This window comes from Aulonocara sp. 'chitande type north' Nkhata Bay, linkage group LG17 (assembly GCF_057382095.1).
Source record: "Aulonocara sp. 'chitande type north' Nkhata Bay isolate Kocher_YH1m ecotype deep benthic linkage group LG17, A_spYH_male_GT1.1, whole genome shotgun sequence".
Classification (NCBI taxonomy): domain Eukaryota; kingdom Metazoa; phylum Chordata; class Actinopteri; order Cichliformes; family Cichlidae; genus Aulonocara; species Aulonocara sp. 'chitande type north' Nkhata Bay.
Window position 1 is genome coordinate 32,837,736 of NC_141360.1, and position 27,497 is coordinate 32,865,232.

The 27,497-nt window shown below is 39.7% G+C and overlaps 1 protein-coding gene across 4 annotated transcripts; it reads right to left on the reverse strand.

Moving 5' to 3' along the window:
• Positions 1 to 2,008: 2,008 nt before the first annotated feature.
• Positions 2,009 to 27,497, reverse strand: LOC147310412 (actin nucleation-promoting factor WASL-like). 4 transcript variants are annotated; one of them, XM_086269947.1, is made up of 12 exons: positions 27,070 to 27,497; positions 18,476 to 18,610; positions 18,241 to 18,327; positions 16,946 to 17,042; positions 15,155 to 15,178; positions 9,813 to 9,999; positions 8,859 to 8,901; positions 7,530 to 7,683; positions 7,325 to 7,342; positions 6,009 to 6,550; positions 5,808 to 5,916; positions 2,906 to 4,777 (listed from the first exon to the last, which is right to left on the reverse strand). In XM_086269947.1, the coding sequence occupies exons 1-12, from the start codon at positions 27,172 to 27,174 to the stop codon at positions 4,716 to 4,718; spliced, it is 1,563 nt and encodes a 520-aa protein (XP_086126073.1). In that variant the 5' UTR covers positions 27,175 to 27,497; the 3' UTR covers positions 2,906 to 4,715. The 4 variants fall into 4 exon arrangements, with proteins under 4 accessions (XP_086126076.1, XP_086126073.1, XP_086126074.1 ...); XM_086269948.1 differs by lacking the exon at positions 7,325 to 7,342; XM_086269949.1 differs by lacking the exons at positions 7,325 to 7,342; positions 15,155 to 15,178 and having other exon boundaries at positions 27,070 to 27,496.

A 27,497-nucleotide genomic window follows, 5' to 3' on the forward strand; every position in this document is an offset into this window, starting at 1 on the left:
AAGAAACAACTTCCTCTACTCAAGCACAGCACTTTGTCATGTCTGTCAAGCTGTAAATAGAGGCATTCTTCCATAAAAATCATCGATAAAGAGCAGAGACTTCCTGCTTGTAGATGCACTCAGGGTGGTCACTACACTATCCCATATGGAATTCTTGCCATGATTTTAAGGATGTACACTGGGTTTAATGCTCTGCAGAGAATTTTAAAACCCTTTTCTGAACCACAAAAAATGTTAAGCAGGCAAGTTTTCATGTATCACATATTTTGCCAAAGCCACACATAACCCAGAGCTGTTAGGCCTCTGAGTCACAACATTCGGGTTGTTTGAAATATTAACATAGGCAGCTACTGCTGCTGTTAGAAGAGTACAGTTAACTATTACAATGATGAACTCCATTGATAAAATGTCAGTGGTGAGTCAGGGGTGAGCAGCATTTTATTTTTCGTAGGGTCAAAAGCTGACACACGTAGTGCCGAATTATGTTAACGTGGTAGATTATTTTACAATAGACTATTTACTATCGCAGAAAGGCTGACTGTTTAAGGAACACTTTTTAAAACACTTTTATGTGTTATGTGCCAATTCTGATATCCCCGTGTTGGCTTTGTTCTATATCATTATAACAGTGTCGCTCCAGGATCAACTTACCAAGAAATTAGCTAATGGTTTTAGCTTTTTCCACCAGATCTCAAACTTATGACATCACAAGAACGTGATTGGTCAGTGGCTTTTAATCTTTTAATCTGGCTTTCAATGCTGAACCAACATTATTATGATATAGAAACAACACCAATACGGGGATATCAGATACACCGCATTTAGCTGTGCTGTCACTGTGTACAACAATCTGTGGGTTGATGGATGGGAGTATCAAATTTAACCTTTGATCAAGGAATTATATTGGCATAAATATAATTGAGTAATTTATCCAGTTTGTCTCACTGGCCAATGAACTTGCCCAACATCCTTTTTGTTTTTTCAATAAACTGGCTCAGGGTCATTGAAATACTAGTTACAGTGAAAGTGGTAAGGACATATTTAGTGGTCCTCTGCATTCACTAACTGAAAAATTCCATATTCAAAGGAAGAAAATGACATAATATCTTTGAAAGCATTCCCATTAAACACACAAAAACTTCACAGAAGTGCTTCTGCTTATATAAAAGCTTTTTCTCTCTTTGTGTGTGCTGGTCTCTGTGGAAGTAGTCTATCAAAGTAGGAGCACACTGATGGAAAGTGCCATACCTGCCCTAATCCCTTTCATAAGCTCACCAGAAGACAGGGAAGATAACAGACCAGCTGATGTGGCTATTTACTAAAAATAAATTACCAAAGCACAGAGCTGTTGTGGTCAATACATGTCTATAAATAACATGGAAAGGCCAATTATAATTTCCTCAGTCTTTCTTTCTTGTGTTTGTGTCTGTCTTGTGCGTGTATATAGCTTTCTTCATTTACTTAGAGTATAATGCATTTTGATATTCATCAAGTGGCACCAAATACAAAGAAATGCATGCTTAGATTTACAGACTCCTGTCAAATAAGGTAACACAGCCTCAATGGACTGGACTACTATTATCTTGTTACCTCACATGAGCTCATTCTGATCACAAGGGGAAAAAAAAAAAAAAAAAAAGTCTTATTTTTTTTAATTTTAAGAATCAACAGCTGAAATTCACAGTCAGGACTGCAGCCATGTTTTGCCCTTTATTCTACCTGGGTCAGTAAAGGCTGTGATAATCCTCTGTCCAGCTGTTTCCAGATCTGTAGGTGATGGGACCTACATTCCTTGCTCACATTACATGCTGGACTGACATGATTGTGATCTCCTTTCATTTTACCTCTTCATTATAGAAAAGGAATGTTACCATGTCTTGTGAGACCTACAACAAAAGATTTACCAGTGGTTTTGTACGAAAGGCAAAGATTGGAGGAGACATCCATTGTGACAAGATGTGAAGGTTAAAACAAACAACAAACATAGCAACGAGTCCAAATAACAAAATACGTATATATCAACCTTTTATTGGAGTGTACATTGTAAGAGTCATTATTCGTCCAGCCTTTTTGGTAAGACTTGGCATTCACAACGTCTTATTAACCGAGTTACCTACAGAAGCTAACATCAGCAAAACATGGCTAGTTTTTCTCCCAAGAAGTATCTTAGTATTTGACAAAAAAAAAAAAAAAAAAAAAGGTCAGTTAGAAAATCAAGCAAGTGGCAATTTGTCTCTCAAAGACATAATTTGAAGGAAATATTTGTTTTCTTAAACAGCAAACAGAAGGAAAGGAATTATAGTTTGAAAAGCTTTAAATGTTTTCAATCACAGTATTTTTCAAGAAACTTCACGCACTGCGAGTGTTGTATTGGCCTTTTTTTTTTTTTTTTTAAATTATCCAGAAACGTATTAGCAAAATTACCCAGACTGGAATGCTAATATGCTTTTTAAAGGTTTAATTACTAAACATGACAACTTATGACACAGCAACAGGTTTTAGATTTTTTCCCCCTTTCTTGGCGAGCGGTACTCCTCACCCTTACTTAGTTCGGTTCACGGTTTTCTCTGCCACGTTTATTGTTCTGGCATAAGCAGCTAGCATATGGTTAGCTAAACCATACCAATCAGTCTTCATGATGCTTCACTGATTATGTACAGGTTGGAAGTCAGGTTACTTCTATTTTTGAGGCCAAGGGTTTAATGTGTGCTATAAACATATGCTAATGGTTAATGTTTGCCAACAATAACAGAAAATATATTACTTTATGATAAATGTTAACATTTTCCATTTATGGCTGCTGTTAGAGCTAATTTTATAATACAGGGTTTACCAATACCTGTCATTTGTCACCATTGCTCACTAGTAGAAGTGACTTGCCTTCTTTATTTTCCATTATCTGTCATAATTTTGTTTAGCTTCTAAAGCCATTTTCTGCCAATGCAAAAAAAAAAAACAAACAAAAAAAACCTTGAAATTTTGAGATATATTTAAATCAAAATTTTGACAGACCCAACTTGAAATTTTAACTTGATTTGTAATTAAGATCTAAATTTGTAGGAAATAAGCAAGCTATTCCACACATTCAGGAAAAGATGGTTTGTGCTGACGGATAATTTTAACCATATCTTGCAGAACCTTTCAGACAGAAAGCACTAAAGGAAAACTTATCAACTGCTGTTTAGCAAAAGTTGTTATACAATATCACTTTACAGACAAACGGGTTAGAAGGAATTTGCACAACTGTGGAAATTACAGTTCTCTAACAATTAAGCAGATTTTTAACTAGTTGTGACTTAAGTATTTTGTCCTATTTAACATTAAATAAAAAATGTTAAACTTGCTGATAACCGTTTTCCTTTTTTTAGTTCAGATCAAATGACAGCTTGAATCTTTAGTCTTTGTAGAGAACTGTTAACCACAGAGTTCTTTATGGAAGTAATTCCTATGTTACACCTCATGATTTACAGTTAGCTAAAATAATGATACTTGTTAGAAGAATGCCATGAATGCATTTCTTCCTATAGCAGGAAGTACATGATGTTAGCCCTGGTGTTTCTGCACAGTAACTTTGCATATGGACCCATGATAAGCATCAGGTATGAAAACTAAAATGTCTTTATTCCACAAGTTTTACATGATGAATGACCTGATTTCAACAAACAGGCATTTATTAATACTCTGCTTGCTATTGTAAAAAAACAGAACACAGATTCAGCTGAATCTTTAGTGTTGTTGGAAAAAAAAAAAAGAAAAAAAAAAAAAAAACACACCCCAAAACCCTAAAAATCACAACAGATAGCCTGCCATAACACTGTGGGCTACCTCCATTCATGTACTCTATGTAGTGTTGTGTGTTTAAAAACAAATGAAATAAAAAAAGCTTCATGTTCAGGTGTATTTCTGTCTCATTACCTAAAGCGTATGTAATTTCCATAATGAAGCAGACCTGAAAAATGTCCTGTATTCATGCAGCGAGTCTCCTCTTTTTAATCTGTGCAAAAATATAACAAGACTCAAACTCTGGAGAAAATTTACAGTCCACAACAAATGAAGCTAAATATTCCAAAAATCCTCTTTGTTTTAAGAAAATATGAGTGCTAAACTAGGATCATTTGAATACGTAAAAATAAACTACAGAGCAGTAGGGTATGAAAATAGTTAATTCTTTTCCCTCCTAATGAACAACGATGATACGACTAATCAAAAGATCTGTGGCGACCTGTTTTGTAAGTTACCACCCCAAAACTACATTTAACTCTGAAATTTGAAAGACAAATTGATATAAAATTGCACGTTAAACTGACGACTGGGAACGTGTGCAATGGGAGGCAGCAGATATGAAAGATGCCTGAGTGACAGATGAGGGAGTGATGTGGGGGGGGCAAGGGACACTTAAAATGAGAGATGAGACATATTGCTATCAAGAGACAGATCCAGCCAATAAGGCGTAAAGGGAGAAGATGAAGGGCCGACGACCGAAGATGACAATGACAAACATTTACAGATTAAATGAGGTATTGCACAGATTAATAAAAAGGCATGAAGGCAACAAAAAATATACAGCAAATCAATAGAACATTTACATTAATAATTTTGAAATTAACGATTTCTTTTTCCAAATACAATTTTAGTGTTGTGATCATTTGGTTGGGGAATTGAGGAATGGGGGGTTTGGGAAGGGGAGAAAAAGAAAAAAAACAAACAAACAAACACTAGTCATCCCACTCATCCTCCTCCTCAAAGTCTTCATCATCTTCATCATCATCATCCTCATCTGTAGAAAGAAAAATCATGTTATCTAGGCTGAAAGAGATGAAAAGTGCTTAATGCAGGCAATAAAACAGCAATATTTACACAGAGGCTATGTATGATGAATTATACTGTTGTTCAAAATTCTCTGAGGGTGACTTTCATGTTTTGTTTTGTTTTTAAATGAGAAAGTGAAAAACAAAAAATCATGAGGATGTTCGACTGATGAGGAAGTTGTTCCACAATTTGGTTGTACGTGTACAATGACAATAAAGGGCTACTCTATTCCATTGTATTCTTTAAATGTCATCAGATTTAGAGTAAATGACGTTCAAATGACTGCAGTTGGTGTAAACTTGGTGGTGCTGACAAGCCTCTTCAGGGAAAACGCTCCGAGATCGACGACAAGCTTTTTTTCCCCTTGTTGTATTTCAGTTTATAAAACTGTTCGATGACTGCGTAGCACAAGAATAGCTTAAGAAAGTTTCATTACTTTGCATTGACTTCATGTGAAACCGTTTTCAATATATGGAGCTGAATTTGTGTGAATGCCAACTAAAAGTGGAAAAACACTAAGAGACTCAAGGCTGCCCTACCTTGTTCCATGTAAAACAGCCAATGAAATTAACTGATAAAGATCACTTCCATTCCTTTTTTGCAGGGTGATTTACATCAGTACTTATTATAGGCTGCTAACAGTGTGTCAGGTAAGCTTGAATTTAAATGCTTTACTAATAAAATCATGTTCAATACGGGTGGAAAACTTGACCTCTGACCTTCAGGTCAAGGCCACTGAGATAGAAACTCATCTGAGATTTTTAGTAGATGCATCTAAGGTATCAGTTTGAAAATCCTACACTGCCTCATAGTCAGTCAGACAGGTTTTTTTCAGTCATCGCATTCACAAATGCCGGGGTCATACCCCATCGGCCTTTTCTGGCTGAGAGGTAAAAATTGGTAGTCAACAGGAAACAAAGATAGTCCTAGTTTTAACTACAGATATATGTTGTAGCGATAGCTGAGTAGGTGATAAAGACTGATATATTTGAAAGTACCTGAAGAGTGAATAGCCCTTTTCCTTTTCTCCATCACCTCCATGAGGGCCCCAACAATGCCTGATGATGGGGCTGGTGAGGCAGGTGCTGAGTCATTATTATCGTCCCTCTGTAAAGACAATACATAAAACGTGGTGGTTAAAGCACGCAAAGAAAGCACAGCGGATGGAGAGATGCCGTGTGGGATGGATGAATACTCACAGTTTTAAGTTGGATTCCTTGTCGGATTTGGTCCAGAAGCGCGTCTCTGCCCACGTTGGATGCTGGCCTCTCTTTCTGCTCCACCTTTTTAAGCTGGGTTCCTTCTCTGATCTGACTCAGCAGCGCCGACTTGTTTCCAGATGTCGGCAGGCTGCTGTCCCCTCCGTTAGCTTCTGTGGCGAGTGGAGGAGCTGGGGGTGGAGGGCCTGGAGGAGGTGGCGGGGGAGGAGGAGGAGGTGGTGCGCCAGCGCCGGATGAGGGGGGAGGCGGGGGTGGTGGGGGAGGTGCAACGGGAAGGGATGCGTGGACCGGTGGAGGGGGTGGCGGGAGTGGGCCGCGGCTGGGAGGAGGCGGCGGTGGAGCAGATATGCCTGGCCGTGATGGAGGGGGAGGCGGGGGTGCAGAGACGGGAGCTCTGGAGGGGGGAGGAGGTGGAGGTGCACCTCGTCCCCGTGCGGGAGGTGGTGGGGGGGGAGGGGCGGAGCCGTGATGTGGGGGTGGGGGAGGAGGGCCGCCTCTGGATGGAGGTGGAGGTGGAGGTGCTGAAGAAAAGGAGGAGAAGAAAAAGGTTAAAGCAGAAACTTGTGATTGAACCATTTGTAGTTCACACTGTATCCCCTACAGGTTATTTTTCCTTTTTATTCTCTACATATAATTTTAATGAAGGGCAGAGGAAAATCTGGACAATTCCTAAAGATTTTAAGGAATCTCAGTCAAGAAGTGCTCGTCAGGTCCTCTTGCGCAAAGCCATGCAATTACAGAGTTGAGTGAAGGAGCAGCCTTCTTGCAAATAACTGGTGGGGTTTTTTTGTTCACAAAATCTGTATTGAGAAAAAAAAATGTCCACAAACTTTCAAAGAAAGATGTTAATACTCCCAAATTGGACTTCGTATCCCCATTCCAAGTATGTGAACACCATTTAAAAACATGCTTTCCAAAGCTCAAAAAGCTAGTTTGGCTCTGCTTCACTGACGACTAAAGCCTGGTTAAACAAACGTAAATTCACGTGCAAAGTGTTTAAAACATGACGGGCCAAACATTTACAAGTGTGGCTGAAGTTCATGTGAGAGGTTAGATAGAAACAAAGTATTTAAAGTAGTGTCATTGCAGGACAATGTTTCCGTGAAACAAAGGAAACCTGTCTAACGTGACAAACAGCTGGTATGTCTCCAGAGAGTCGACAGCACATCCAACTCGAGAACAATCAGGTGCAAAACAGCAAAGATCTTACTAAAAAGACTGAAGACCTGAAACAGCTCGGATTCATAGTTTGACTCTACATGCACAGTCACAGCAGGTCATGCATAGAAACCTACCACTCCACCTGGGCGGACCTGGGGATAAAACCACCACACTAGTTAGATTGTCAATTAAAGACAATCAACCCATTAAACACATTTTCAGAGGGTGAGTGTCCTGCACAAACACGCACATACATCAAATTTAACAGTATAGTTAAATTCCTATTTCTTATATCAAGATATGAAAACCCGGGCTACATATTCGTTTCTGTGGCCGTACCTTGTTTCCGCAGCTCATCTTTGACAGCATCTACACCTCCGTTCTTCTCGATGAAATCATAGATGACCTTAGAGGTCTCTTTATCCTTTAGCTGAGCCTCAGAAATGCCACACATATCAAACAGGTTTTTCAGCTCTGGGTCCAAGTTATTCAGCTGAAGAATAAACAGAGATTTAAACATGACATTTAGCCTCTGCACCTACACTTTAGGTTCAGGTTATCCCACAGATAATCAGATTATGTGCAGCTGCAAATGTACAAACAGGAATTTCAGACAAACATCAACTAGAAAAATACCTTTATCGTTCACGGAAATAAGATTATAAGGAAATATTTTCAAGAAAATATCAAAGAATATTTTGAAGTTTTAGGAGATGCACTCTGAGCCAAATCAAAAGCTGAATGTGAAGAGTAACTTTCTGTCAATGTCATGTTGTTTTGGGGAGACATTTCTAAATAAAAAGCTGAAATAAGAGTGGGCTCGAGAAAAGGCCAGAATATCAGCCGTTATGGCGCCACCTGGTGGTTTCAGTTCTGAGCTACCAAAGGTCTGTGTAGGACTTGTTACAGGAGTGGACTCTGGAAGCAGAAAATGCTCTGTTGCAAGTCGAGATCAAGTTGCAAGAGATGAAGACCTCAATATGACATTTAATCTGGCTTTCTAATAATATGACAGGTTTGACAAATTGATTCAAGCAGACTATTAAAAAAAAGACCTTCTGTTTAAGGGGAAGTTCTTTACTTTGACTTTACTAAAAGTACCTGAAGAACAGATTATAAAATATATCCCTTACCCTTTTATGAATCCTCCAATTTGTGCCTAGGTTTTAAAAGCCTGAGGATTTAAGAGGTGAGCAGGTTTTGTTTGACTGACGTCACTCATTTAAAAAAAAAAATAAATCTCCTTGAAAGCATTAACTTATGAAACCAAAATCATCTGAAATTCATTTTTTCATTTACAGGGAGACCAAGTCTCTTTGACCTGTATAATCTCAGAGCTATCATCCAGAGTCCAACAGAGTTACTGATGAAGCTTTTTGGGAACGAGTCCATGGATTATGCAGATGTGGGTTGATTCCCTACATCACCAAAAAAAATGAATAAATAAAAAAAATCTCCTTGTGTAACACTCCGGATGGCTCAGCCACACAGCTCAGATTAATATTTGGGAGCCAGTATTAAAATTTAAACTATCTGTCAAGAAGAGGGATGCCTACTTGACATATGGATGAGCTACACACAAATGTCTAGAGGTCACATAGCTGACATGTGCAGACACGCACAACAAACATGTACATATTAGTGTTAGGTTCTGTGGATGCTGCTTACATCAAAGCCTGTGTTTGGATCCCATCCTACATGTCCAATGTGCCTGTGAGAAAAGGAGAAGAGAGAGCATGTGAGACATGATGTGTTCAGGAAGGGGGCAGAATACATAGACAGTACATGATGTTTCCTATATTCAAATAAAAAGCAGACAAAGATCCATTAGCTATTAACTGCAAAGCCAATCTGTGTTTGTCAGGTAAAAGCAAAGATATGTGTTTATTTATTCTGTAGGATGGCACTAAATGGATTAGTGCTGCCACCCCCTCACCTCTTCTTCAGATGCAGAAGTTCATCAGTGCAAATGTGTCAAACTTTTATATCAAATTTTAAGACATCTGAAACTCATAGCATAGCTTTAAATGCTACTTTTGACTTTCTCAGAGGACTACCTTCAACGTTAGCGCTGCTTAAAATTCATTTAATTATTCCTGCTGTGTCTTAAAAACCACATTATAAAATACAACATGTGTAATTTCTCCAAGTGCTGCATAATTAACTAAATGTATTATTTATAAGGGTAAATGGGTGATTGACTAATGGCTATTAAAATTTTGGAAATGGAGTAATAGTGCAGCAGTTCATGCTGGCTGTGACGTGGGATTATTAGGCTTTGTAAAGAGCAAATTGTCAAAGCGGGAACCAGGATTACAGCTGACTTTTTAAGCTTTTTGTGCTGCTGTAGCGCCACCTAGTGCTGTCAAACTCTGCAGCGCTGCTCTGATTTAATTTATGCATGACAGTCCAATTTGTTGCACTTATGTGAACTCCAGGCATTTGTGTAGGAAAAGTATGGCATTCAATTTATATGAAATTCATGGTAAGTGGTAAAAACACGACCTACAAAAAAATACAATACTGGAAAAAAGCACAAAGTCCAGGGAAAACAGTTTACCAAGGAGACCAAAGGTCAGCGTTTACCTCTGACCTTAAACAAACAACCCTGGGCTCACTCACTGGAAGTTGCTCGGTGTGCCAATGTCTGCCTTTGTCAACCTCTTCTTCTTCCCCCCTTTGACTTTTTTCTCCCTCTTAGGAAAGGAAGAGTGCACAATGTTGTTCATCTGAGAATTGTTGTGATAACGCTGAACGCTGTTGATCTCTGGGTTTTTGATATCGACAGTCGCCATGGGCAATGCGGGTCCTGGAAAATGAAGAAGACAGTACTAAAGTTACAGCTCATATAAAACAACAAAGGATTTTCCTCCTACATCTAAAGAAGTGTCTTTAAACGCCTAATGCACGAACTGTCTTCAGATTAAAATGCCATAAAAGTGTTTAACAAGCCATAAAACATGACCTGTGACCCTGGCTCTATATAGAAATAGAGTTTGTGCTTTTACTTTATGTGCTTAAATCATCCTTTAATGACTATTACAGACTGTGTGGAGATCTGCACATGTTATTTAAATCTGTTGGTGAGAAAACAATGTCAGAATATTCAGTATATGATAAATAATAGCATTTTTCATACTTCCCTGGGGTATTTAAACTAAATAATCACATTAGTTAAGACAGAGAGATGAAGCTAAACATCATTAAGACTAAAGACTTTGTACATTTTTGTCTAAAACGTGTTCAAAACCTTGTTCTCTTCAGTTTTGGTCCTCATCAATTGTCTAGACAATGGGTCTCAAACACAAGGCCCGGGGGCCAGAATAGGCCTGGGGAAGACCCCAATCTGGCCCACTGGATGACTATGGAAAATGTGAAGGAGCACATAAATTCTAGACTTTTAACTGTATTTTCACAAGTGTTACACCTTTTCCTGCTAATAAAGACATCCCTAATAGCAATTCATACTACAAAACTGAGACATACTGTTCTTTTTTAATACAGTAAGACATCTCATTGATTAAATGTGTGGCTAATTCTCTGTACACTCACAGAAATAGGAGTTTCACTGCTTCCGCCAACATAAGATTAAAGTAGCCTGTGTTTGACCTGTGAGGTAAAATGAGTTTGACATCCTTGGTCTAGACAGTTAATAGATTTGCTCTTATTATGGATTACATAACCAGGGAGGTCCAAGAGGAGAAGGCATACACAGAACAGAGAGCAGACTTTATTTGACCACAAACAACGAAAAATGTCTGTTTACATACTAAAGTAATGAACAAGTTCATTTGTTTTTTGTTTTCCAGCTATTAAAATGAAGGAGAATGGACACAGGCAATGCAAGATTACCAATATAGTCAATAAGTCACATGGTAATTTTATCTGCAAACCAGCAGTCACACAACAAGCAAGCACTACTACTGTCTCAACCACAGTGGTTCTCAGAATGGGGATTTGGGAACCCAAAGCTAAGGCGTGTAAAAACATTTACCGATTAATGCTAATATTGTGCTGTGTAACTGAAAGCTGCAAAAAACTGTTTCCATTACTCTCCCAGGTTAAAGTAGGGACAACACACTTTCTCTGATTTGATGACACATCATGTCATCAAATCACTCACTGCTCTTAGGCTGCAATAAAACACACTTGCTGCTGTGTAGCCTGGACTGTTAATAGCTAACCTTTTCAGGGGTTCCTTAGACATCGCCTCTCCTTTAAAGGATCCTCAACCAAAGAAACCTACAATCACTGTTCCTAGCCCAGCAGTGAGCATCTCTGATCCCATCGTGCGAAACAACTCCAGCCTTTACAATAGAATTGTACAACTTTCAATTGGCACCTCAAATGAAAGACATACCTCCGACACGCTTGCTACAAGGACTGTTGGGCGTTTTGCTGGGTGAAGGCGATGCAGACCGACTGCGTCGCCTTCTCAGGTTATCCCAAATACACCTGCTGCTTCTTGCATTGCAGGTGGTCACACTGATGTCTACAAGCACTTTGTCCACCAAGTTGCAAGCTCGGTCTTCAGAGCAGATGGAAAGTCGAGCAGTGGGGTCAGAAAGAGATGGGTACAGTTCATCCTGGGGGAGAACCAGGCAATGTAAGGAAGACAGGCAGCTACCTGGGCTCAGCCCTCCACCTCCCATAGTTGCTCCTCTTCCAGAAGCTTCACAATTAAGTTCCTCAGAAGGAGCAGAAAGAAAGGTGGTGCAGAACATCATCGTAGTTGTTGGCTTGGCATGAAAGATAAGGCGGGAACGAGGTCGGATTTAAAGGCAGCAAAAAGATCTCAGGTCTTCTTTCTCAATTTAGAAAAGAAAAAAAAAAAGAGGTGCAGAAATGTCTGGTGAACAATACGTCTGAGCTATCAATCAAAGACTATCCACTTGTTGCGTTGTGTCAGATGTGAATCCAGTTCAGAAGGATGTTTCTGCTTCCAAAACGATACAAGAAGATGTGATGGATCCGAGTCTTCATTTACTGAATAGATTTCCTGCATCTGATGATGATTATATGGTTCCTTCCTCAGCTGAAAAAGCTAACATCCAACAATGCATTTGGAAAGGGGGAAAGAGCCAAAACTTTGCCAGCCAGCGGCTAAAGCTTATTCATCCCCTTCGACTCCCTACTGTCAAGATTGTAATGCCCGGATTGGCTGGCTGTGATCATTTCACCACCAGTCTGTCCACTACCTCCTCCCTTTTCCTGCAAAACATATCTAATCCCAGCAAGTTATTCTGGATTTTGTGCCTCTGTTTTACGTAACCATTAAAACCCATCCATGTCATAATCCCACAATAATCTCTGGGGTTTCTAAAACATGATGAATCAGTGGAGAGAAAGAAAGAGGGAGAAGGGCAGGGCGATAGATAAAAACATGAGAGAGAAAACAGACTGATTAAATGAAGAGAGAGGGAGGGCAGATGAGGATAATTGATGAGCAGGCAAGTGCTCAACCAGGCAGCAGGAGTAGTGGAGAGGACAGCAAAAACCAGACTAGAGATGACAGTAACAGAGTGATGATGCAGTGATGGGAAAGGAGAGAAAGACAGTTAGGAATGGAGAGGAAATTCCAAAGGGATTTCCTTTGGAAATTGACTAACTTACTTATGCAAAAAGTACCTTTCCACAAAAAGAGACCATGCACGGCAAATCCAAGATAGAAATGGGATTTGGATAGGTGGATAGGTGGCTGCTTTACTGGGCACAGGTATATAGAACAAGTTGCCTTTAGAAACCAGTTTTTGAATTGTCATTTCCAACTCTGACCTTGAAAAAGCTGCATATGAATACCAACTCAAAGTCCAAAATATGAATCCTGAGCTGATTTACATGATGTTTATGTATACAATCAGAATACCATCATGCCCAATTCCATTAACCTACCCCCAATCTAAGCATCAGCCAAATACTTGTCTAAGTTAATACCTCTCTATGCTGGCACACAAACAAATATATGGGCCAAATCTTCCAGTCTAAAACTACTTCATCACTGCTGTCTCAAACTAGGCTGTGTGTCTTGTGACACATGTCCAGAACACAAGCGTCTGCACATCCACAAATGTATTCCATCTGTTTACTCAGACCATACTAAGCGGCAGAATGACGCTACACCGAGGGCATGACTCCACTACGGGGCAATGTCGTGTCATGTTATGGTTTTGCTCTACATTCCAACACCGACCAGGATTAAAAATACCAAATCAGACATTTCTTAGAAGTTCTCAAGCCGTCATTCAAAGAAAATATTTATGAAACTTCCTTGAATCGCCTCACAAAATGTTGATGTTTCTCGGGCGGTTTAAAGCTAATTTAAAAGGAGTAAGACAAATAATAGGAAACAGAGCATGTAGTTTCTTTGCTGTGTTTTTGATAACACCCTGCAATGTGTTGTGTACTGTTTATACAGTAAATCATTTATTATTCATTAAAAAACAAAACAAAAAACAAACAAAAACACCCCCAAATCAAAACAAATAGCAGACAACCATTGTTTATGAGAGAAAAAAAAGACATCCCAAAAAAACAAAACAGGCAACATCAAAAACCTTGAGATGATTCATGTCAAACACATCACTTCTTCTTGAGCTGCTCCTGGAGCTGTTTCACAACTAGTCTTTCCAGCTATAAGCAGCTTCTCTATTTACTTTGTATTTCACAAAGGGGAACAGCTCTATGCTGGCAAAATGTTCTCAGGATGCATACTGGCTGTTTTGACTGTATATTATTATCACTGTCATAATACAGCCACTCAATCTTAAAAGTAAGTATTAAGGATTACAAATGTGTTTCAAGGAACTTAGGGGTTTCGTAGAGGAGCTTTGGGTTTCTGGAATTTGTGCTTGTTGGGACTTTTGATAAAATTCTAGTGACATTTCAAGTTTTTAGTTTTCAGGTTTGTTTAGTTTTTTCCGTGCCATTTTCATTAAGTTAACTGTAGTCTTGCGCTTCTGTACATCCCCTTTTAGGAAGGTCATCTGTTTGGGTAACCAGTGCATGATAAAGGTTTATTGTTTTTGTGTGGGAAGTAAGCAACTCTCCCTCATTGTCACAAGTGTTTGAGAACTAACGTAGCAAAGTATGAATCCATAGTGTCACACATTCCTCTTCACCTCTTTTTAATCACAACAGAATTGGTACCAAGTGAAATCTGGTTCCCAGCTATGAGCTGGGCTAATTAAAGACACTTAAACCAAACTAAAACCAGATATCGCCCAACTATGGTTAGAAGCCATAGATCAGGAAAGGGGGAAGCTTGTTGAAAGTTTTGCCCTATGACTTGTCAACTGGCAGGTCATTCCAGCTGATAGCTTAGACCTCAGTCACATAGGCCCAGAGACCAGTTGACAACCTTCCGGCAACCTCTGGTTGCTAGGGAAAAAACCCCAGTATATCCCCTGAGTGGTTGCTGTGTGACATCGGTCGCAAAGTGATCAGTTTTCACCTTGTGACTACTGGCAACTTCCAGTAGCCACTCATCAACTGGTAAGAGAATACACATTTTTCCCAAGCAACCACCAATTGCCAGAGGGTTGCCAATCAGTCTGTAGGCCTGACGTTTTCCTTGTCTGTTTCAGACCAAGTCACCTCTTTTTGCATTTCTTGTCAGCATGAATTTCAGTAAAATAGACAGATGCTATGCTTAAGTCTTTCTATGTGACATATCCCACAGCTTATGTCTTAATAAACTATACAGGTGTATGTAGTTTGCATATGTAGTTAGCATTTTACATTTCATGTAGGCATTATCAGTTAAACTGCAATGTAGCTATGTAGTTTCCTCCACAGTATAAGAAGAAATGAACTATCGTTGAAACCATGAGCTACGCAGAAACCCTGCCAGTATGACACAGTGAGCAGAGTGTCACAAATGTTTGCCAACACCATCAGACACAAGTCTGACTCTGGCTTTACACTTCTTTTCTGATCATTTCAGAAAGAAACAGTGGAAAACATACCATTTGCAGGGTCGCGTCTCTTCTCTGTGAACACACAGACAAATTAAGTCATTACACTCCTGTGCTAAGTAGTGGGCTGTGTTAATGTGAAGCGGATGAGTGTGAGCGCGTCAGAGTACAGACGTTAAAAAGAGAAGAGAGCCGATTTGTAGGTTTCGGCGGGATTGTGCGTGTATTGCACTGAATGGAGGGTTATTCAGAAAAAAATAAATTGCCAAGCAGAGTTCAGTTAGTGTGTTTAGAAGGAGTAAATCACACATTCTTACACACACACACACACACGCACACCAGCTAGAGTCCACACTTAAACTATCAACAACTCAAGAGGGCTTTACAAGAGATGTTGCATCTCATATTAACAATAATACATTTAGTTTCTAGAAGTTCAAAGGTTGTTAATTAACATGGGACACACACACACACACACACACACACACACACACACACACACACACACACACACACACACACACACACACACACACACACACACTAATGGCTTGAGTTTTCCTGAGGTGGAAGATCAAAAAGAGGAAGCCTTGTTGATACGATTAAGCACCGAATGCAGCGGGCTGAGGGGGAAATATGAAAGAGAACGATCGATTCAAAGGTCAGGAAATGACCCGCAGAACAAGCAGAGTGGAGACGGCTCGGTTTTAATCAAGCACAAGATAATCAAAGTTAAGAACTGAGTGCCAAGTCTGAGAAGGCATCTGGATGGCTGTGGATAAGAATCTCTTCAGTTTCATGTTCAGTATGAGAGTCTGTGTGGATGACTTTGTCTTTAGGTGGAGAGTTTTAGAGTTGTTGGTGCATGAAGAAATGAACTGAAGGAAAAACTGCCTGACCCTGTTTTGTTTTAATCTGGAGCTATTCAAGTGTTACTGTAAATACTGACACAATAGTTTAGGGGTGCAATATTTAAAAACTGGTTTCTCAAACCAATCGCCATGTTCAGTAAATTACAAGAAAGCACTGGAAATGCTCTACTCCTGAGAGATGAAGCAGGAATCATTGATTGGTTCTGCACATTTCATTCTGAAACTGCAGTGCCCCCCTTGGGACAGTCAGCATATTTCTTCCCCAAAAGCCTGGGTGCAGTATTATGATGCATTTGTTTTGGTTGAAAAGTCATGTGATGGTATTTGTGTCAAAAGAAACATTTGGAAGAACCATTTGGAAGTACGTGGGGAAAACCCCTAAAAGCTTTCAAAGTTCTGTTAACATGTTTGAAAGTTTTTTGGCAGCACCAACTTTATGAGGTTTCTGTTAAGATGACTCTGAAGATCTGTTTTTTGTTTTTTTTTTTTAAATAAGACTACGTCACAGTAGGGCAGTATTCGGATCGTACTCTCACTGAACGTGTTACCAACAGCTCTGAAAACTTTATAAGATGAGGAGAAGAGCAGATGATAACAGCAGACAGACCCAGGCAAAAAAAAGACAAAGGAAAAAATTAAAAACATAAGGAACAGCTAAATGTGGCCCCAAGGCACATCTTCCATTAATTGACTACCTCTGATTAAGATTGCTTATGTATTGAAATTTAGACCTTTTTTTGCCCAGTTCTGTCATCCAACAGTTTCAAAAATGACAAGTTTAGAAATGTATTTGATCTTGTGCTCCCACTTAATGATGAATGGTGATGATTTGGCTTGAAATATAATCAGACAAACCAGATTGTTGAGCATAAGACAAAACTTTGCTAATCATGTCATTTTTCTCTCCCCCCAGCAAGTTAGATCAGTAGTTAGGACCTAAGGTGAAGCAGTGATAGCAATAAGTGGGTACCGGTTTTCCTCAGTTTTCTCCCCATTAGCTCTCCCGCAGTGTTCCGGAAACGCTTGCACTCATCTTCATTGGAAAAGTTCAGACCCACTTGGCATGTCTGTGAACACACAAAACAGAAAAGAAATTAAAAAACTGTTATGAATAGAATTTTGGTACTTCTGTATATCTATGGATAGTCTCTGGCAGCAGTCCCCAACCTTTTTTGCGCCACGGACCGGTTTATGCCCCGACAATATTTTCACGGACCGGCCTTTAAGGTGTCTCGGAAAAATACAACAAAAACTAGTACCGGTACTGAAAAAAGGAAGATTTATTCATAACACACGTGAAAAGACCCAGGAAAACCGAGTTAACGATAAAAACGATAACAAAATAACGCTGAAAAACCGATAAAAACCCTGAAAACCACACCTGAGCCTCAACTCTCGCGGCTGGTACAAACGACTCACAGACCGCTACCGGTCCGAGGCACGGGGGTTGGGGACCGCTGATCTATGGGTTTCCAAATACACTTCCATTATGCGTATACTGCAACTGAACAACAGTGCCGTAAAGCTTACGGTCAGCTCAAGTCTAATCCACCGTGCTAACAGTTTGTATTCTCTTTAAATAAAGATGTCTTGTGACATGAAAAGCTTTAGAAGTGACACAAAGCTCAAATTTCTAGTTCCGTAACTTTAATGGTGGTGCCTTTTGGTAAGCACACCTGGAAGTTTGGTCACACGTGCTTTCCATGGCAGGTTTCCATCAGAATTTCTGGACTGAATGAAGATTATGATGAAGGAAATATGCTCTGTGGTAAACTTTAACTGATGTAGACATGCTTTCAGGAACATTTGAACAAAAAATAAGGAACCAAAACATAGGCTTATGGTTTTCAATGCCACATACTGGCTACAGAAAGTACAACTTGTACCTACTAATTCCATTAAAATGTGAGACTGCATGGGTGTAATGTTTACTCAGCAGTACACAAAAACAGAGCCACACACAGCTGAACAATCCCCCCCAAAAAACAAACAAAAAACCAAAAACCTTACATTAGTACATTACTGTGTTAAAGTCTTGAGCCACCCCCCTACTCTAGGTATCGCTAAAACCTTATCGATATCCTTTCTTGGTCACACACTGCAGAACAATCTAAATGCCGACTTTCTTTCAAGAGAATATTTTTCAGCAACACTAACAGTTAACACAAAAGAAATTTAAAGCAGGGGTCTAAATATTATCAACTAACCTGAGGTTGAGAAAGATAAGTAAAAAGACAAATGTAACTGCTGAGGGAAAAAACTTACATCTCCAGCAAATGTGATGAAGTATGGTTTGGGGCCACTAATGCTAAAGTTGTTGTACAGCTCCTGTTCATACATCACCTTCCCATCCTGTGGAGAAACAGAAGCACGGCTGAATACAAAATAAATAAACAAACAACTAATAAGGCAAGTAGAAAGCTGAAATTTATTATCACGATAACTCAATAAGAAGCCATCTTTTACACACAGAATTGCCCCTTGCTTCCCATATACCTACCCTGATGTCAAAGACCCTGATGAAGTAGGATCGTTGGGGGTTGTCTTTAACCAAACAGGCCACCCCGCAGCATTTCTTGTTCCAGCTGGAGCTCCTATCTGCTGTGAATACCTGGACCACACCTGAAGACAATGTCTGGAAAAAAGGACAGAGGGAGGAGGAGAGTGAGAATCGCAAATATCTGTGTTAATGTTCTATACAAAGCATGTTTTATACAGCCATGTGCCAGAGATTTACAAGCTGGATCCTAAAGGAATAAAGCAATATTAGAAATGAAATACAGATAGAGAACAGAAATACCCCACTTGCCTTAAAATAAGTAAAAAAAACAACAACAAAAAACCCTGATAGTTTCACTAGTTTTTAATGACATGTACAATATAGACTCGATGCATAATTACTCCAATTATGTATTATGAATATTGCATGCATTTCAGCATCTCCTTAATTTAAATATTCCAAAGAAATTCCAGTTATATTTACGCATAACCCATATACACGCCCAATAAAAGGCATAGAAAAAGGCAAAGAAGCCAACATTTGTTTAAGACAAAAAGGCATCATATTATGTGCAAACACACTAAAAACACACCTGTAGTGCACACAGAGACATGATCATAAGGCAGGGTTAGACACCTGCAGTTTTTACAGGTTGCTGCAGGGAGTTTCTAACACTGAGGGGGTCCACGTTCACAGCCATTAACACATACATGAAAGCAATACCATCACGACAGGAAATGCCTCATCTAAAGTGAGTTCCAGGATGTACTGGAGGTATTAAGACAACATACGGAGGAGCCCTTAGATTATTCTTTGTAATTTAGTGGGAATGAGAGGTTTTGTTAAAAAACAAACAAAAAAACCCCAAAACAGGGCAAGTAAATCACCCTTTTCTAATATACAAACATTTGTTGTGGGGATTTTTTGGGAGGGGGGCATTTTTCTGGCTTTTGTGGTTTTGTCCATATCTTCTTTCTTTTTTTTTTTGGACAGATCCTCAAAAGTCAGTCACAGTACAAGATCAGTATCATCAGAAAAAATCCTATTCTACATGTAATACTGAAACTGGTAACAACCACACCACAAGGCTCGTCTTTGCAGTACAGCAGACGTCATCATGATGATTCTTGGAATATCTGGATGGACACCTCATTAGCTTCCACTTCCTTCTACCATTGAACTGAAACTAAAAGTTTGATTTTGCAGTCAAAATGCAGATAAATTTTCTTCTGCATATGAAAAAAAAAAAAGCCCACTGTGCTGGGTTTAACTGCTAAAATAAAACACAGGGTACCATTGAGCATTGTTTATTGCCCTCATAATGCCAATTCTGATATCTCTGCAAGAAAAATGCTTCCAGTCAGTGACTCCACACTCTTCCTACAAGCTGAGTTTAGCTAAACAAATGGCAGTCCTGGCCTTTCAGAGGAACTGCTGCGATACTGGGACAAACTGATCTCCTATTAGGATCTGATACTGATCCCATCCTGGTTTAAAAAAAAAAAAAAAAAAAAAAACATACAGATATCTGACAATCTATTCAATTCAATTCTATATTGGTCTGTCTTTCTCATGTCACAGATCGGGAGCAGTGACTGGGTCAATAGCGGGAGAGACAACTCAACATTACAATAAAGCATCAACTTAAGTGCAATTTGTGTTGGAGCCTCTCTTTCTTGTTTATTCACTCTCACTCTGGTCACTCTTAGACACTTTCAAAATCTGTTGGAAACCCCACTTTAGTATGAGAATGAGTTTGTACTACTTTTGTCTTACTTCTTACTGAAATCTCTTTTTATGCTTCTTTTCTTAATTTTGTCATGCACCAAGAAATACTTGTCAGCAAACATTTACTGTACTATCATGGCAACATAATGTGATGTCAATATGATTGACATCATTTCCCTTCACCTGTCTCCCATTAGCTCAACTAATAGACTAACAGCAGGGAAAGGTAAGGCTTTTGTTACACTCAGTTGCAACCGTATCACAGCAGTATGCAGTATTGTAGTATGACTCAATCTTAGCTGAAATGAGCAAAGTGTAAATTATGAGATGCAACATTAAATTAGGTAAATAAATTCTTAATTTATCATAGCACTTGTTTTGAGCCTGTTGTAATTTATTGTTTTAGTGATGAATGCCAATTTAGTACATTTGTATTGCTGATTGCATTCATTTGATACAGTTTAACTTAAAAAAAAATTACACATAAAAGATGATTCAAAGTTTCTTACTCAGAGTGAAGAAGACAGCTTATTAAATTAAAGCTCCTCTCTAACTGGATACCTCTAGCTTAGCTTAGAAGTCTGTATTGTTCAAACTGGAAAAAGCTGCATCAGCCCATTCCTGAAGTGGCCATGATAGCCACACTAACTGCATGACTAAAACACAGCATTAAATGAGACAACAGAAAACAGGCAGTTTTTTTTTCAGCTCGTCTGCAAAAGATATTTTTATCTGCATTTATGTAATCATTACATTTCTTAACACTACAACTCTTGGTGGTTTAGATTTTGATCAGAAATAGCCAGGATTGAAAGAATCATTTAAATTCTGTTTTGTAATGCATTTTCACAGTAACAGGGCCTGTGTGGTATCCAAGGTTTGAGGCTCTATGGATTCATCCTCCCATAGAGCGCTGATTGCTCCTGACAGGGCCAAAGGCTGCAGGAAGTGGGGCTCTGAGTATGGCGTCATTAAACCCCGGCCAAAAGGACCCTACACACCAAACCATTCTCTAGTGAATTAATTCCCTCTTCTTCTCTCTTATGCACTTATCCTCTACATGTGTACTGACCTCACCATGCAATTGCCCAGGCAGCACACAATCTAATGCAATATAACTATAAACATGGGGTCGATTAAAAGGAAGAAACGAAAGCTAGTATAAGCAAGTAATGACAACAAGTAAAAGATCAAGTAACATAGTTCACTATCTGTATTAGTAACACATTACAATTTTTCTTTCTATTTTCAATTCCTCAGGAAGCAATTTATGGTTAAAGAGCACTTCCACCCTTGGTGATTGCAGGAATCAAATGCAAAAATTTAACAGAAATTTAATAGAAAAATCAGACCACCGCTGAGATGAATCAACAGGAAAAGAGAAAGCATGTGTAATGTTTCAGAATTTGGTAGTCAGCTATAGTGATAATTAGAGAGACCATGTCACAAACTATCCATATTAGTAAGATACCAACAGTGTATCAACTGTAACTGTATGACAGGTCACCTGTCGAAAGTAAATGCAGCGTATTCCTTTTAGACTGATCCGCCCTCAAAAGTGTGGAGTAATAATTACTTTGTTTTTGTGCCATGTGTGTAACACATGTACAACTACTACAAATTGATTCTGCTGCTGTGTGAGTCTGTACTAATGTAGACTAATAAAAACAACAGAAAGACTTCTAAAAAACAGCAGGAAGCAACAACACTGAGAATCTGCTCCTGTAATTATTTTGTTAAAGCTTTTTCATTATTGTCATTACTAGATCTTCTTCCAGCTGGTAAAGATATGAAGGTAAAGTACAAAAAACCCCAAACAAACAAAAAAAAAAATCAACATGGAGAGGCCTGTGTCCACACCTCAGACCACTAGGCTCATGTTTATCTGTTAAACTCTGGACATTCAACGCTATGTTTAACGGGGAGTAGGAAGAATACAAGAAATACAAAAGACAGCCAAGGAAAAGGGAAAGAAACAGATGACATAAGACGTAAAGTGAGACTAAAAAGAAGGAAAGAAGGAAAGAAGAAAAAAAAAAAATCACAAAAGGGGAAAGGTGGAGTGAAAAAGGAGTCACGTTCCCCTTCTCCAGCACAAATCACCAGAGGAGGCCGACCACGGGACTTCCTGTAGGACAGGACTGCTGATCAAGCAGTCTGTGCATGTGCACATGCACGCGCACACACACACACACAGCGTGAATTGGACGCCTTCCACCTTTTGCCAAGTCAGTGTTGCTGATGGTAAAACAGCACAAGGAATACCAATGAGTAAAACTAATGAGTGAGACCACTGTGCGTGAACCTGTAGGTGTCTGTTTTTCTCAATGCATGATTTTGGAGGATGAAATGTGTTTAATACACAAGGTTATGCTTCAGGTGGTTTCACAGTTTTAAATCAGGGATTTCTACAGTTGATAATCCATATGTATGTGCACCACTTCCATTCTTATTTTGCAAGATTAACCCACTTAACACATATGGCATATTAGGGCTGGGCGATATGACCCAAAATTCATATCTCGATATTTTTTAGCTGGATGGCGATATATGATATATATCTCGATATTTTTTTATAGCCATAAAGTAAGAACAAAAAGAGAGTTCTTAGTCAAAGCTGCGTCCCAGATGTCACACAGGCACTTTTATTAACATACAGCATGTTAATATAGAGCTAACCACGCTAACGGCATGGGCTGCATGGCGTTAGCGTGGTTAGCTTGTTAGCGTGGTTAGCTTGTTAGCGTGGTTAGCTTGTTAGCGTGGTTAGCTCGTTAACACGTTGACGCTGTCCAGCCCCACGCATGGGGCGATGCGCAGTAACTCGTTAACGGAGATTTGCCATGTCCATCTTGTCTCTGCCTGCAGGTGAAGCGATGGGGGAGGAGGGGGAGTTGTGTTTAGTGAAGGAAAGAGGTGAGGCCGAGTAAGGTTGCGTAAAGACAAAAGTGGACGAAAGAGAGGCAAACTTGTGGCTCCACAACTATAATTATAAGAGAACAGACTATATCGATATAAAGGATATTGTCACATCTTATATCTCGTATAAAAATATCGATTTTTAAAAAAAACAAAACTCAATATATCGTCCAGCCCTATGGCATATTACAGCTGGGCGATATAAGATTTTTTCATATCACGATATGTTTTTTTCATTTCAGGCGATAACGATATCTATCACGATATAAGCCAAATAACTATATTTGTAAGATTTAAATGTGCCGTTGCTCACAAGTAAAATGTGAAATAATCAGCAGCTTGTTTTGATTTAAATATTTATTTCCCATAATAAATTCAACAGGGTAGATGTACTTAAGGAACATGAGACTTTTTCAGATAAAGGCAAATATTGCAAACTACACAAAAGGCAGCCGCTAAAGCGTTTAAGTTTCAAAATAGAACAAACAAAAAAGACTACTAAATTTTCAATTCCACTTAGAAACAAAATATTAATTCTAAAAATAAATCTTAGTTTGTTTTACAGAAGATCAAAAATGGTAAATGGCCTGTATTTATATAGCGCTTTACTAGTCCCTAAGGACCCCAAAGCTCTTTACATATCCAGTCATCCACCCATTCACACACACATTCACACACTGGTGATGGCAAGCTACATTGTAGCCACAGCCACCCTGGGGCGCACTGACAGAGGCGAGGCTGCCGGACACTGGCGCCACCAGGCCCTCTGACCACCACCAGTAGGCAACAGGTGAAGTGTCTTGCCCAAGGACACAACGACCGAGACTGTCCAAGCCGGGGCTCGAACCGGCAACCTTCCGTTTACAAGGCGAACTCCCAACTCTTGAGCCATGATCGCCCCACAAGATCAGACAAAATTGACTAACTTTTGTCAATATCAAATAAACTGAGAACTAAAAGGAAATTCTCAATCTCTCCTTGTTGTATAGCTTAGCTTTTCAAACAGTTTTAACAGTTACTTTAGTCTGACAAAAGCCGAATGACGAATTAGCGCTTCCAGTCAGAGATTGAGCATGCACCGCTTTATTGTATTTCCAGACTTGCTTTCGGCACAATTTATAGTGCGCGCTACTCTGTTTTTTGTCAGATTTGAAATAGCCGAAATACCTTCACACTACGGAACTTCTATGGCTCTTCCTTTCGACAATCTCTCCGGCATCGGAACCATCATCTGTTTTCTCTTCGGTAACCTTCGGTCATGCTCTCGGTTGACTTTTCTCTAGTCGGCACACTCATTTCCTCCATTACCCGGGCGGCACGGTGGCTGGCTGCTTCCCAAACAAATACACATGTGCGGCTTGGCACTTGTGCTGTACGTAACAAGTCACGTGACGTGACGCTGCGGCTGTGATTGGTTCGGCTCTGCGCTACTTAATTTGGATTGGCTGTTCTTTTTTTAAGAGGACAAGAGCGGTGAGGTCTATCGCAGTAGATTAATTTTTCTATCGAGAAAAAGTTATTTCGCAATACATATCGTTCTATCGCCCAGCTCTATGGCATATATTACATTTTAAACGTTCATAGAAGCAGGTAAATTCATATTTTAAAAAGGTGTTATAAGGGAAACAATCTGAGGGAAACTTTCATGCTTTAGATATATTTTATATATAAAAAGGTCTGTTAGTTTGTAACAAGGAATAGTATACAAACAAGGCTGTTACAGATACAGCAACTCTGGTAGGTAAGAGCTGTCTCGATTAGAAAGATGATGGTGCTGAAAAAGGTTAAACAACAGTTATTGTGGTTTTTACATTTTCTGATTAACAATTGTGTTGCATGAGCGCCAACCATTCGGTCAGCCACTACATCACTTGGTGGATATTCTAATTAGATTGAGACACACACAATGTCTGTCTCTTCCAGCCTCCCTCTCCCCCGAGCCTCTCTAACACACACACACACACACACACACACACACACACACACACACTTTGTCTCTTCCAAACTCACTCTTCAATGAAAAGACGTGTAGAAACACAAAAGAGCGTAGGACTGTGAGGAATGTTCCTCAGTGCACGTCTCAGTCACATGCCGTATGACACAACTGCCAGAAAGCCAGATGAAGCCTGTTACTGGGGTTTAAAACTGGTTACATAGTTGTCAGGCACACCTTAGAAACCTGTGTCTAAGGAGGAGGCGGGACATCCAACCGTGTGACCTCATACAGGCTTGATATACTGTGTCATGGGACAGGAAGTATGGCCTTTCCAAAGCAAACATGTGTGCATACGCACACACAAGCATCTCAAACAGCATGGTTGGTTTAGTGCAGCAAAGAGGAAGACACAGTTGTATGTCAATCAAGCGCAACACCTTTACTATGCACAATTACAGGAAACAATGATTACTATGAGGAAGTAACCCAGGAACAGATTACATGCAAGTCACTAAGAAAGGGCAGTGGAGAATTTAATATCCCTGTTGTTGACCTCGCCTCCCGTAGAGCGCACAAAAACAGACCACTTTATTGAACTGGAAAACCTGGACTTTAAAACCAGCCTCCTCTGCAACGGTAATCAATAACAGGTGAAGGTGTGCCATTCTTTCATGATGAAACCACAGGGTAACATTTGCAACATAGTGGGACCAAACTGCTCCACAGCAATACAAAAAAAAAAGTATAAATCAAACAGTAAAACTGAAACTCAAAATAACCTGTCATACGCTTAATTTTCAACAATTTTGTTGACCTTAATTAGGAAGTAAACTAAATACTCTTTGCCAAGATTACCCAACTCTGGAGTGTGATAAGTGGTCTAATAGATTAATTTAACAGATAGCAATATGGGTGTGACACTATCGAACATTAACTAAATGTGGGCTGTGGTAAGCCACAGACTCTTTGGAAGGCAAATATCTACTGATCTAAGCCCCCAGTTTCTTTTATGGTCAGCTGATGGCCATTCTGTTGTGTCAGCCCACAAAGAAATGAGGAATCATAATGTCAATAGAATGAGACATGCAACTTTTAGAAGACATGCAGACATTGCTGTGGAGAAGTGAAGGTGCAGCTGCATATCTGTTACTTGAGATAACACTATGATCTACTGGATGTGGGTCGCTCCAAGACATGGTGCTTAATGAGGACATAAAAATGAATCAGCTGAATGCTAAACATGTTACGTAACATTAGGCTATTTTACAACATTGAGTCGTGACACTGCGCTAGTGGTCTTGACTGCAGTCCCACCGGTACATCGGGCTACTCCCACAGATTCTCGTCAGATTTTTTGTGACTGACAAGTCCTGCATTACCAGAGGGCTTCTCGGCTCGTCAGCTTTGTCAAGAGCTCAGCCAAGCCTGCTCGGCACATTCTTTTCGGGGGACACACTTCCCGAAAACAACCTAGGTTCAGCCACGTTATGTAATGCCAGTGCAAAAAAAAGAAAAATCATTCCTTTGCCCCGTTTTCCGCTGATGGGTTTAACAGCTCCAATACCCCGACTATTAACTGCACTCTGCCAGTGCTAGGCTCGATGCGGTTAGGCTAATGACAGCGGAATTTCAGGATTTCCTGAGTGATTTCAGGTGTGTCCAGCCTTCAAGATAAAAATCATACCGGCTCAGGCCAGAGGGTAAAATCAAACTTGTCGTTTCCCAAATGTCACCGTCGCAAACGGGACATTTGACACAATCGCTACACCTACTTGCCCTCTCCGGCCGCCTGGACTGTCAAAACAAACCTTACAAGTTAGAAATCCCAAATGTTTCTCAGTCAACACAAACCCTAAAATCAAAACAAAAAACTGTAGGCCATAAACGCACTGTTACACCTAACAGCTAATCTTTATTTTCCTTCTCGGGACGGGATACACGGTGCAAGTTAGCTGCATTAGCCTTTTTTTCTTAGCCCGCTATCACAGAACAAATTAATGGGAAAACTTACGATGCATTTCCTGCCGAGGTGGTTGAAAAGACATTCATTTTCCTGCGAAGTCAGTAGTGTCGAGCCGACATTTGTTTGCCGCCGTGGCGGCGGATGTCCACTCATTATTGAGGATCAGTTTATAAAGTATATACGGACTCTAACTCGTTAAGAGATCCAAAAAGATACATAAACAATCCCTCGGTCATCCGTGGCCTGGCTCCGACCCCGCACACCGGTTCACTTTATCCCAGGGGTCGGCAAGACTGCAGAAACAAAAAAATATGCCGCTCAGGAATGTATTGCGAGGTCCCCCTCCTCCACAAAATAAGGTCAAAACTAGAGCAACCGAGCGAACACGGAAAACGGCAAAAACTTTCCTGGGAAGTCCGGCCGCCAGAGAGCCCAGCGCCAGTTCCATCCAACATGGCAGTGTTAAGACTAGTCCA

Excerpts from the sequence above, each read along its gene's own strand:
- LOC147310412 (XM_086269947.1), bottom strand. The coding sequence starts at position 27,174 with ATGAGTGGACATCCGCCGCCACGGCGGCAAACAAATGTCGGCTCGACA. Across the intron at positions 18,328-18,475 it reads TCAGGGTCTTTGACATCAGG|GATGGGAAGGTGATGTATGA; the intron begins GTAGGTATATGG and ends GTTTCTCCACAG. Across the intron at positions 15,179-16,945 it reads GAGAAAACTGAGGAAAACCG|AGAAGAGACGCGACCCTGCA; the intron begins GTACCCACTTAT and ends GTGTGTTCACAG.